Genomic DNA, 13,377 nt, shown 5'->3' on the forward strand with positions numbered 1-13,377 from the left:
AAGGAGAAATCTATCAAAGTTGTGCCATTATACAAGTACAATTCAAGCAATTAAGCAAGGCAGGGGTTTATTCAGGCTGTTCAAGACTTCAGTTTGTTAACTTTGATTCATTTTCATTACTAATTAATATTTTGGTTTCCTCAGGTCTGCACACTGAATTAAGATGCAAGAGCTAATAACAAATACCTTGAGAATAACCCACAAGCCCTATAGCAAAAACCAAAGAAACCCAAACCAAATTAGATGAGAGCTGACATGAAGTTTGGAAAGTGCAGGGAAGTGTTTTCAAGCCTTTTGGGCTAGTTTCACACATCATTATGAAGCTAAAAAGAACAGCAAGTCATTTGCAGGTCACCTTTGAACATAAGGAAAGTAGACTGGGAGGTGATCATAGAGAACAAAGACATCCACCACAGAGTAGTAGCTACTTACATTATGCTGCTCATAATGACTTAAACTGTTAAGGTCCAAATTGTTTGGAAGTGCTGCAGTGTTTAAACTGTAACCCCCACAAGACTCTTCAGAACAAAGGCAACTGTATGAAAATCATTTCAGGGCATTCTTCAGTACGAGAGAATCAAAACTTATCACTACTTCTAAAGCTCATGATTCCCCCAACCACTCAGAGTGTTTAGGAAGTTCTTTTGCTTCTCATTACCTTTATCAAGCATCACTTGGAGAAATACCATGTGTGCTAGGTCTGCTCCACCCTGAGAGGGAGGAAGCGTTCATCTACTGATTTATCGAGGCATTCCAGAGCAGCTAAATCTCACTACATGTAACTCAAGCAAATGAAGTCTCTAGGAAAGATGACAATACTTAAGGGGGAAGGAGGAAACTGTGAAGAGAAGAACTACAGGCTGATTCCCAGCCTAGTCTGTAAGAGGGGCAGGGACTCCATGCAGCATCTGCTAGACAAGTCTCTAACAGAAGTAGCACAGCAGAAGCATACCCTTATATTTCCATTTATGCGAGCTCTTCACTAACAGTTTACCACTCTTTCTTCAGTCAAGGAAAACTGAAGAAATAAAAAGCAAATACCTTTATATATCTGGGTATTTGGAAGGATGGACTGACCCTGTTTATTTTCATTTGGGAAGCTTTCAGAGCTACGAACAGCAGCAGTAAAGCCAGTGCCCCTTCTGCGAGCACAGAAGTTAACACTCTGCACACTAAAACATCACCCTGCCTCACAGCAGACCTGGTGAGGTTTTAAGATAAGAGTTGTGAGATAAGATGACAGCCACCAACACAAGGCAGGTTTGCCACAGAGCTCAAGAACAGCCACACGTGTATTCCACACAGACAGCAACACAGTCTCACAACACACTACAACATGTTATACTGCAGGATCCATTGTGTAATGACAACACAGTTCAAACAAGGACCAGATACATGCTCCGAGATCGGTGTCTCCAGGAGGACCCAACCTCTGCCTGCTGATGCCCATCAGTGTGGCTGTCAATACTGCCCAGGAAAAAAAAGCAGCAGTTTTCCTGTCTGAACATCTGCTTGCTTGAAAGACATAAATAAGCTTTTACTGAAGGACAATGAAGAAATCCAGTCATTCTGCACTGAAACCAAGCATACAACAGCATTAGGTATAGTGAACCCCATCACCAGTAGTAATTTATAAAAGCCAAGTGAGCAGACATATAATTGCTTTAAGTAAACTCTGACTTATAGATAAAACTACATTTGAATTGAATACAGAGGGGAGGGGGAGGGCAGCATCCCTTTAAAGAAGATCCTTCGAGACATGTAACTGTAGAAAGGCTGGCGAATACAACATTGATTGGGAGTGAGGTAACCACAAACACCACTGTCTCAAATGAAAAGGGATTCAAGGTCTGACCCAGAAAACAAGCGTCGTAACCGCGGGGATGAAATTTTAATGATAAACACAAGATGCTCTGTGCAGCCCGGATTGAATTATCTGATGTCAGCCAGTAAATGCAAGGCGCTCTGAGAAAGAGGAGCTGCTAGCAGCCACCTTCCATTCGCAGCTCAGGTTGCGCTTAATCAATCCTTGATATTCTGCCATCTTCTGGCTTGAGCTTTGGCAGCAGTGTGGAGAGCAGAGGAGAGTCCATGAAATAGGTGCATTTCTCTAAGGGAGAGTTAACCCCGCACAGTTTATCTTTGCTTCCTTAGATAACACTAACAAAAGAGCTCTCCTCCTGAAGCACTTCAGGCAAACTGCCTCCAACACACTTGTGGCTGCTGCTTTAGGTCACTCTGCTCAGAACTTGCACAAACTCCTTTTCAGAAAGAGCATAATAAAACCCCTCTAAATAAAGATTATCCCACTTTACTGCTTCAAACCGGGCTGGATAGAGAAGAACACAAGATCAGGTCTATCACAGCGCAGGTTCACATCAAGAAAGGTTGCTCCCAGGCTTGCTGAAGACTCCCAATGCACAACAGCCCCGGTATTTCTGCTGGAGATCCTTGCTCTCCACCCCCCTTGTTTGATTGTTAGAACCATTCTCTGATCTCCCTAGATCCCAACTTGAGCATCCTGAAACCTGGGAGCAGCTGTGATACACTGCCACAGTTTCCAGCTATAAAGACAGAATGTAATGCCTGGCTGGTCTGACCAAGCTGAGCCAGAGTGCTGCAGCTGCTCCCCAAAGTCAGGCAGCAAAAACCCTAACCTCCTAAAAACTGAGCAGCCCTATCTAATCCAGTGCAGCAGCCTGACCACAGAAGAAAGAAAGGTAAATGATGCCACAGGCCACTGCTGAGAAACCCCAGGAAATGCCACACACAAAAGCAGCCTTAAGATCATCACTGACTTCTGAAGCCCTATACGAGTTTAGCTTTAGGCATACAGCCAGTCTCCCTGTAACTAGTATTATTCACATATATAAGCACCTAAGTGTTTGTGAAACTGGAGATACAATCCTTAAATGTAACAGATAATTGATATTTATACTGAGAAGAATATTGACTTCTGCTAACCTCAGCTATTAAATTACTTCTTCAGTACGGAACGAATGCAACAGCTACTATTGATCACCAGATTCATTACACTTTTATTACAAATCTGAAAGCACAATGCCATTAAGTACAATACTGTAAGCAGGGAGAGAAAGGGGAGGGTTATGTTTGGGTTTAAAGAAAACAAACAACAAAACCCCATCAAATTCCTCACTCTACCCCTCCTGAACTTGCACATAAGTAATTTCCCTATGCCGTTTCCTAACGTCCTTGGAAGTTTTAGTGATAACTTGAAGTCTGTGTTGTTTGATATTCACCATTATTGGCAGTACGATGAATTCATCTTCTTTGGGCAAGATTCACAGGATAGTTTTCTACTTGAAGCAACTTAAAGAGATGCTGTTAGAGACCTCAAGCTACCAAAGCAGAGTGAAAGGCAAGCAGTAAACAGCAAAGGATGGAATGTAACTTTCTGTCCTAATACTCTAAACATTTCATTTCCTAACCAGATCAAATCAAACAGCTGAATTCTGATCTGTCTGTGGTGTTGTACTAAATATATGCTCATAGCTTCATAAAAAGATACTATTTACTAAAAATTCATTGTCTCAGAGAAGGGAAATGACTGAAAAGTCATGTGAGTGAAACCTGGAACATTGCTTTTCCTAATGGATACACACATGAGGCTTTTCCCTCAGTGGTCTCTTTCCTGCTCATCTATTTCCATAAACCTTTCAGGAACCACGATTTTCCAATGGCACCACCTCCCTTCACCATGCCAACTGCTGCAAACTCACCAAGAGCATCAGGAGACACTGGAGGAACTGAGGAACCAACATGAAAACACTCTGTGAAACTGCATAAAGCCAACTTCAACAATACACCAAGTTGAAATACAGATTAAGCTGAATACGCAGGATTGTTGTCCTTTGGTTATTAATTCTTTAGATATTTAATTTATTCTGCTTCTCTTCTGTATATTCTATATAAAATTCTATATATTGCATATTTGGATATAAAGACAATGGAGAAAATGAAGAAAAAGAAGAGCTGGAGGTTTTGGCAGCAGCATGGAGACAACTGGGGCTTCTGGCTCCCAAAGAAGTACAGGAGGTTTCATTAGAGACAGTGGAATGGATGCAGCAGTGCAGATACCTGGCCAAGGCCAGGAAACACAGTGCCCAAGCTGAAGGGCACAGAAGGAGGCAGGCTGCTGTGGGCTGAGCTGGAGCCCAGCCACAGACCACAGCAGGCTGGGACATGCGGTGTCTGAACGCTGCCTCAAGGGTCTCACATCAGGCACTAAGATCTGTGGTCCTCCAGCCACACAACTCCTTCCAGCCTCTTCCATGGCCACTGTTCAGGTTAACCACTGTGTGGCACTGCCCCTCCAGAGGTCACAGACTGCACGGCTTTTCAGCAGAGCCATTTCCATTCCTCTAACACAAACAACTACAGCAGCGAAAACACTGCATGAGAAGCGGAGAAAGGGAAGCAGTACTCAATGAACAGGATGGCAGAGAGAAGAGAAAGGGAGACCTGCAAATGCAGAAGGAAAATAAGTGGAAAAAACCAAAACCAAACACAAACCAAACCAATCATCAAAGATAAAAAGTCCCCTTTTCCTTCTGCTGTCTGCTAGCTCAGATTTCTGCTCTCAGTTGCCCAAGAGCATTCTGAGGGTGCTGAGGCGCTGGCACAGGGTGCCCAGAGAAGCTGTGGCTGCCCCATCCCTGGCAGTGCTCAAGGCCAGGCTGGACAGAGGGGCTTGGAGCAAGCTGCTCCAGTGGAAGGGGTCCCTGCCCGTGGCAGGGGTTGGAGCTGGAGGAGCTTTAAGGTCCCTTCCAACTCAAACCATACCACGACTCTATGAAAAGCATATCAGTGTGTACAGGAGTTACCTACACCCAGTGTATTCCAAAGCACCTTTCTTACAACCAGTGTGTGAATACCATAAACATGGAGCTCTGGTATGTTGAGGACAGTGTCCTCTGATTTGCCCCCAGGATGATACTATTTGTATTTACTTGTGTGGCTTCTTTTGGAGGGCTATTAATTCCTGAATCTGTAAAATTCAAGAAGCAAAGTCTTACATCTATTGACACAGTCGTGGTAACCACTTCTAAGCATTTGTGAGGTTCTTAAAACTGTATTCAAGAGTATATTTAAACCCAGTGAATAGCTAACATTACATCAAGGTCCTGACAAGGGTTTATATTAGGGAAATATATAGGGTTTTGGGTGTTCTTCACTTCCCTAGATTGTCTTCCAAAAAAAAACGGAGGAAAGTCCCAGTCCTAAAGTTATCTTGCACAGCACACAAGAACATCCTTGAGACTAAGGGATTTTATGGAAAAAGTAATGACGACAGCATGTTTCAGTAGATGTGTACGACATTTAACACACTCGGGGTGCTTCCACAGCAAAACAATGGATACAGCTCATCACAAAGTGCTGCAGACTTTACAGGGACTGCACGCACATGAGACAGCTTTTTGAACAGTACAGTAAAAACCTGCACTGCTGAAATGACTTGCAGGTAACCATCATTATCAGTCACCTGAAAGACAGTCACCATCACCCACAAAGGAACTATGGTTAGAAAAAGCCAGTATGTCGCCTCTAACAAGTGCTTCTGTTGAATGTGTTAAAAGCAGTACATGAGATTTCAAGCAGTGTTAGTGAGCATCAGGCAGCCTTGTACTCACCCAGCAATGACAACTCCATCACAGGAATGTACATCACACAGAATCTTTCCCAGCTCGTACCGCAGCTGGCTCACAGCACCGATGCGGTTCTGCATAGAAAGAAGACATGGTGTTGGCACTGCCACAGAGCCACTGACTTGGGCAGGAGTGCTGATCTGCTGGAGGACAGGAGGCTCTGAAGAGCGATCATGACATGTTGGATCCATGGGATGAGGGCAACGGGATGGAGTTCAACAAGGCTCAGTGCTGGTCCTTCACTTGGGCCACAACAACCCCATGCAATGCTCCAGGATTGGGGAAGAGTGTCTGGAAACTGCTCATGGGAAAGGAGCTGGGGATGCTGATTGACGGAGCTGAACATGAGCAGCTTGTGCCCAGGCAGCCAGGAAGCCACCAGCATCCTGGCCTGGATCAGCACCAGTGTGGCAGCAGGGCCAGGGCAGGGATTGTGCCCCTGCACTGGGCACTGGTGAGGTCGCACCTCGAATCCTGTGTTCAGCTCTGGGCCCCTCACTGCAAGAGAGACATTGAGGGGCTGGAGCAGGGTCAGAGAAGGGCACTGGAGCTGGTGCAGGGCCTGGAGCCCAAGTGTGATGGGGAAGAGCTGAGGGACCTGGGGGGTTCAGTCTGGAGAAGAGAAGGCTCAGGGAGACCTGATCGCTGCCTCCAACTGCCTGACAGGAGGATGGAGCCAGGAGGGGCTGGGCTCTGCTCCCAAAGAACAAGGGATGGGACAAGAGGAACCGGCCTCAAGCTGCACCAGGGCAGGTTTAGATGGAGCTGAGGAACAATTCCTGCCCCAGAGGGTGCTCAGGCATTGGAACAGGCTGCCCAGGGCAGGGCTGCAGGCACCGGCCCTGCAAGTGTTCACACCCCGTGGAGACGAGGCCTCAGTGCCATGGGTCAATGGTGGCCTTGGCAGTGGTGGGAAGGGTTGGACTGGATGAGCTTAAAGGGCTTTTCCAACCCAGATAACTCTATGGTTTATTTAATTCTTCATGGAAAACTCCAAGCTTTGCTATTGCTACCAATAAGCTGCAGTGCAGCTGAGAGAAATTACATGCATCTTATACTTGCTGCCTGGAATTGTTACAGATGGAAATGAAGGAGAAGAGCTATCACTCTTCATTATCACTCATAATCTTTAGGCAGAGAAAGAACTATCACAACAACAACAAAATGACAGCTTTCTTTTAAGCCAGGGTATGTAATGAGCAAAGGAAGAAGCCTTCATCTTAAAGACTGATTCTCAGAGAATGGTTGAGGTATAAAAGTCTCTCTCAAAGTCAACGGAGTAGCACAGCAAACAAAGACTCACTCCCAAAAGCAACCAGCCAATGGGGTGAAAAAAAAGGTAAGGGAGCTAGGAGAAGGTCTCATAAATCCTTCAGCAGCTTTCCCCTTTCCACTGGCAAAAAGAAGCTGCAATACAAAAGACCAACTTTTCACCACCACTTCCTTGAACCAGGTTCCCTTTTTTCTACAGCATCAGGATGCCATCAAAGAAATTCCCTTTTACCTTCCAGTTGGTTTTCAACGTGCGCTCTCTGGCCCGGCAGTTCCTGAGGGCAAGCTTCCAACAGGCATGATCGGAGATGCTTGTATCCAACAGGTATCCTTCCTGTTGGCACAACCTGTACCACAACACTTCATCTTCTGCAAGTGCCTTCCATGTCCTGCTGACCTAGAAACCAGATTTACGGACATGTATAGCATGAAGTTGTAAAACATGGATTTCATAGAAAATTATTTAAGTAACATCTGAAATGCACACGTATCAATCAATAAAGGCATAAACTGAGACTAAATTCTTAACTAAACAAACGGTTTTTTTCACCCTTTATACTACTGAGAGCATAAAACCCCCAAACCTTTAACAAAAGGCTTGTTTTCTGTGGATTCTTTTGGAAGCAACTGAATTTCTACTCCACTAAAACTCCTTGCACGATGGACACCAGTGTTCAGTGGCCCCACTGCCACTAACCCACTGAAAAATCAGTGTATGAGAAAACTGTGAAGGGGAAAAAGCAAGAAAACAATTCAGACAGCATTGTAAGCTTAGAGCAAAAATATGAATCTATGTTCATATTTGTAGCTAGGAAATCCTCTCAGATCACACCACAATCTCTCTAAAGCCCCACTGACAATGCCTGATTAGGTGCATGACATTAGTGATTTATAACCTATTGTATTACAGTATGCATAAATAGGAATGAATTATTAAGTTTTTCAAGCAGCCTCAAGTTGCTGCCCATTGCAGAGAGAACAGCCTCATCACAAGCAATTGTGGGCTTAGAATTAAAGATTCAAGAGGTAAGAGGCAACTTAAGTGGCAATCTGTTCCCTGTAATTCTTAATTTAAAAGAAAGAGATAACCAGTGAAACCTGCTACCAGTGAAAGCAGCAATCAATTGTACACTGCTTCCAAAAGACTAAGAAAGCCTTCTCAGACTGACATCAATTATAAGCATCTTACAATTAAGCATCTAATGTCCATTGCAGTCCCACACCAAGAATCTAGGTGTCCCATTCAGACAAACTCTCACAGGACCATCACTCTGTGTTCCCTTGCCATGAGTTCCACAGACACAACACAGCAGAGGGAAGTGAAAGATGAACTATTACTTGTTCTCTATTTCATCATTTGTATTTTATCATTATTAGGCAAACCTTGCTTCGGATTTAAAACCAAAGTAGAGTGTCACAGCAAAATACAGCATGAGGAATACTGAAAGTCCGAGACGCTTTTGGCAGCAGAGATTTGCTAGGAGTCCATGCAGAACACAAGCCATGGAGTAACAAAGCCTGCAGTGAGGCTTACACAAGGGTTAGGAAAATAAATCAAGCAGTTTGTAATGTGATCTGTACAATTTGTTATGTGATGACTTGGAAGAGCGTGCCTTAGTCTGCTCTATGAAATGGAGCATCAGGCTGAGACTGGTGAGTCAGCCCAACTAAAACACCCACAGCATCACAGGGAGACAGCAGCTGAGGTCCAGAAAGCACCCATCAACATGACCCTGTGTCTTACAGGTCTCCCTGGGTCACAGTAAGTGCAAAAAACATCTTGCACACATGGTGTGTACTATATAGTCCCCAAGCAGTGGGACAGTATCTACGCAATGAACAGCACAGGTCTCCCCTGTGGAAAGCTTTATGAATCTTCTAGCCATGTTGCTTACATTGTGTTGCCTGTTGCTCTTGCTATGAAGACACACATGTATCATCACTGCTCTCAAAACCCAGCATCCCACTAGGAATCAAGGACTGCATCATAAGATATATTTCATTATATATTCTTCCAGGGAAAAGTTTAATATGAAGAGAGAAGGGTGGACTGAGTAACCTGGATATGTTTTTAAGATTAGAATCAACCAGGTTGGAAAAGCCCTTTAAGCTCATCCAGTCCAACCCTTCCCAGCCCTGCCAAGGCCACCACTGCCCCATGGCACTGAGGCCTCATCTCCACGGGGTGTGAACACTTGCAGGGCCGGTGCCTGCAGCCCTGCCCTGGGCAGCCTGTTCCAATGCCTGAACACCCTCTGGGGCAGGAATTGTTCCTCAGCTCCATCTAAACCTGCCCTGGTGCAGCTTGAGGCCGGTTCCTCTTGTCCCATCCCTTGTTCCTTGGGAGCAGAGCCCAGCCCCTCCCGGCTCCATCCTCCTGTCAGGCAGTTGGAGGCAGCCATCAGGTCCCCCCTGAGCCTTCTCTTCTCCAGGCTGAACCCCCAGGTCCCTCAGCCCTTCCCCATCACACTTGGGCTCCAGGCCCTGCACCAGCTCCGTTGCCTTTCTCTGGCCTCATTCCAGTACCTCAATGTGTCTCTTGGAGTGAGGGGCCCACAGATATACAAGATATACATACAAGAGCAGGTCTCAAACAGAAACATCCAAGTCCAGCAGAACTAATAACTCTACTTAATCACCAAGAGAACTTAATTCAGACTAGCAGACACACACAATCCTCTTCCATCATCTGACAAAGCAAGCAACCTGGATAGGGCAATCAGAATGCCTTACAAGTGACAGAAACAGCAATGAGTCTTCTCTAGCATTATACATCATCCTGTAATAAAAAAGCAGTGCTTAATGCTCCTCTCCCTATAGGGACACACTCAGGAAGTTCAAAAGCAAAAGAAAAGCCCTCAGAGCGTTACAGTTTAGTGGGGAATTTGCTCTCAACTTGATTTTAAAGCAATATAAATGCAGATACTACTGCTCAAAGGGAAAAAAACCCACCCAGCTTTGTGCTGACACACCAAACTGAAGCAGCTGTTGGGCAGGAGTTGAGCACTGGGCCAAGTCGGGTTGACATGAGCAGCACCTCTGCCCCCCTCCTGTTCCAGCAGCACGTTTCTGCTGACACGGAGGGGACAGGCTAGAGGCCAAGCAGAGGGAAACAAAGCCAACTGATGGCAGTGTTTGCCTTGCTTAATAAAAGAGAAGCAAAAAGAAAGAAAAAACACACACCTTTGGGGTTTGCCAAAATAGACAATGTTGTTCAGAGCATTCGAGTTTCAAGGTCTTAAAAGCATTTTATAAAGACGATATTAAAACAAAAGAAGGGGGGAACTACATAAAATTTAGGCTGCCTTTTCAACTTTCAGGAACAAACATGCAAAGGGAATAAAGATCCTCGCCTATTACGATTTTCTTAAATCAAATTACATTGAATCCTGCTGCTTTACAAGCCTGGATTTCCAAAGGGTCCTTAACGCAGCCTTTTCTTGCTGCACCAAAACTAGCATGACAATCCCTTGTAAAAGCCCCACTGAGCGAGGCTCAGCTGCAAGAAATCACTAATAAAAGTGTCTCAAGCATTCCACTTTACAGCACCACTGTGAGCTGCCGCATTAAAACCAGCCATTGGCTCCAAGTCAGCTTTATTAGACCTGCTTGACTTCGAGTTTCAGGTGAGGCCCCGAAAGCCAGAGCATTATGGCTTTATTTACACGCACCTATACATTCGGCTTGTTGGGGAGTAGCTGAGATATGCAAAGCTCTTATTAAACTACAAACATAATGGTTTCCAAATCTACACTACGTAGAAACTCCAACAACCCTCAATGACAACACCTCACAGAGCTGTTTATAGATTGAGAGTTCCCAGTTTCATTTTGCATTTAGTGTTATTATCTTTTTACTACAGTTCTCAACCTTTCTCAGCAAAGAAACTTAGGTTTCCCCTGAGCTCCACACAGGAATGGTTTTATATCTTTTCGTTCAGCAAGTAATAATGGTCTGAAGGACTTCACAGGCTTTCACCCACATAGGTTTTGCTATTAAAAACACACACAAAAAGCAACAAACAAAGCCCACCTCTTCCATTAAATCCTAAATTCCTCCTAATCCTACCTAAATCAACTGGCTCAGACTGTAACAAAGGTTTATTTATCCCTTTCCATCAAATAACTCTCTTTGTTTCATTAGGTTAATTTTCTTCCCTAGACACACAAAGGCATTGTCAAGGTTCACTCGCTGAAGCCAGGGGCCTCAATTAGAAATATCTGGACCTTCAGTTCAGTCCAATACAGAGTGCCAAACCGGATTTAATCCAAAGCTATTCAGAGGGAAGCCACACCAGGTGGAAGCTGCTCATCTTCTCAATTCATGGTGATAACGATAGCATCATAGAATGGTTTGGGTTGGAAGGGGCCTTAAAGCTCCTCCAGCTCCAACCCCTGCCACGGGCAGGGACCCCTTCCACTGGAGCAGCTTGCTCCAAGCCCCTGTGTCCAACCTGGCCTTGAGCACTGCCAGGGATGGGGCAGCCACAGCTTCTCTGGGCACCCTGTGCCAGCGCCTCAGCACCCTCACAGGGAAGAGCTTCTGCCTAAGAGCTCAGCTCAGTCTCCCCTCGGGCAGGTTCAAGCCATTCCCCTTGGCCTGTCCCTACAGGCCCTTGTCCCAAGCCCCTCTCCAGGTTTCCTGCAGCCCCTTTAGGCACTGGAGCTGCTCTAAGGTCTCCCCTTCAGGAGCCTTCTCTTCTCCAGGCTGCCCCAGCCCAGCTCTCTTAGCCTGGCTCCAGAGCAGAGCTGCTCCAGCCCTCGCAGCAGCTCCGTGCCCTCCTCTGCACTCGCTCCAACAGCTCCACGTCCCTCTTGTGCTGCTGCCCCAGAGCTGGATCAGGGCTGCAGGGGGGGTCTCCCCAGAGCACAACAGAGGGGCAGGATCCCCTGCCTGAGCTACTGCTCACGCTCTGGGGGTGCAGCCCAGCACATGGGGGGGTTCTGTGCTCAAGCACACACTGAAGCCAGGTCATGAGGAGCTTCTCCTCACTCAACACCCTAAGTCCTTCTCCTCAAGGCTGCTTTCCATCCCTTCATCCCCCAGCCTATGTTTGTGCTGGGGATTGCTCCAGCCCAAGGGCAGAAGCTTGCACTTGGCCTTGTTGAACTCAATGACCTTCACACAGTCCCACCTCTCCAGCCTGCCCAGGTCCCTCTGGATCCCATCCCTTCCCTCCAGCATATCAACCACACCACACAGCCCAGTGTCACCAGCAAACTTGTTGAGGCTGTTCAATCCCAGTATCTGTATCACAAACAGACACGTTGAACGGCACCAGTCCCAACACCGAGCCCTGAGGAACACCACTCATCACTGGTCTCCACTTGGACATCAAGCCACTGACCACAACTCCTAGAGCATGACCACCCAGCCAATTCCTTACTCACCAAGTGGTCCATCTGCTATTTTAAGTCCCATCCTGAGCCCAGTATAACCTTATCCATTGGTTTCTGCGCTCTCCCTCTCAACTATGAGGAGGATGGGTGATTTCTTTTATCCATATACAACCTTGATGCAAAAGGATGCTCAAAAAATACATGAGATTTTCTTCTTTTATATGTATAAACACTAAAATCCTAACAGGTTGAAAATTCCTGAAGCTCTAGAGACAAGCGTCTGAAATTCTCCATTTATGGAAGGCAATTCATTCTTAAATTCCCAGAAACAGTCTCCCTTGTCCCACATACACACACAATTGTGTTGGTAAACATTTCTAAACCTTCCCTGGGATGAAAATGCAAACAGGCAACTTCCCACTGATCCCTTCACACCACAAAATGCAACTCATGCAGTCTCTGGCATTTACTAGAAAGCAGTATATATACGGAGAAGTTCATAGATGAAACATATCACCTTGTCACAAAGCTGACAGTGTAAAGGCCAGATCCTCAGATCATGAGTGAAGTTAGCTTCAGGTATCCACAGTATCAGCCCCAAGTAACACAAGAATCTCAGAATCAGGATGAAAAAGACGTTTAAGCTCATTCAGTCCAACCCTTACCCCAGCACTGACAAGGCCACCACTGCCCCATGGCACTGGGGCCTCGTCTCCACGGGGTGTGAACACTTGCAGGGCCGGTGCCTGCAGCCCTGCCCTGGGCAGCCTGTTCCAATGCCTGAGCACCCTCTGGGGCAGGAATTGTTCCTCAGCTCCATCTAAACCTGCCCTGGTGCAGCTTGAGGCCGGTTCCTCTTGTCCCATCCCTTGTTCCTTGGGAGCAGAGCCCAGCCCCTCCTGGCTCCATCCTCCTGTCAGGCAGCTGTAGAGAATCACTCACAGCACAGATACATCTTTCAATGGTCAAAACAGAATCAAAAGGTGGCCATAGGGCTGGCACAAAGCAGAGGGAAAATTTTGCCCTTACTCTGGCCTGTTCTGCTGACACATTAAGTCTTGGATACATTTCTCCTTGAATTACAAACATGGGATATCAAG

The 13,377-nt window shown here is 46.0% G+C and overlaps 1 protein-coding gene across 1 annotated transcript in view; it reads right to left on the bottom strand.

The window, feature by feature from the left end:
* Positions 1-13,377, bottom strand: part of FBXW8 (F-box and WD repeat domain containing 8) — a 54,359-nt gene that overhangs the window by 34,872 nt on the left and 6,110 nt on the right. Inside the window, exons 3-4 of the mRNA XM_061370533.1 lie at positions 7,171-7,335; positions 5,652-5,740 (exon numbers count right to left, since the gene is read on the bottom strand). Of these exons, the coding sequence (XP_061226517.1) occupies positions 5,652-5,740; positions 7,171-7,335 (254 nt within the window). The remainder of the gene's footprint in view (positions 1-5,651; positions 5,741-7,170; positions 7,336-13,377) is intronic.

The sequence above is a fragment of the Neopsephotus bourkii genome, unplaced genomic scaffold, assembly GCF_033783945.1.
Source record: "Neopsephotus bourkii isolate Nb327-2 ecotype Australia unplaced genomic scaffold, CSIRO-AGI_Nbou_v1 NB_1542, whole genome shotgun sequence".
NCBI lineage: Eukaryota > Metazoa > Chordata > Aves > Psittaciformes > Psittacidae > Neopsephotus > Neopsephotus bourkii.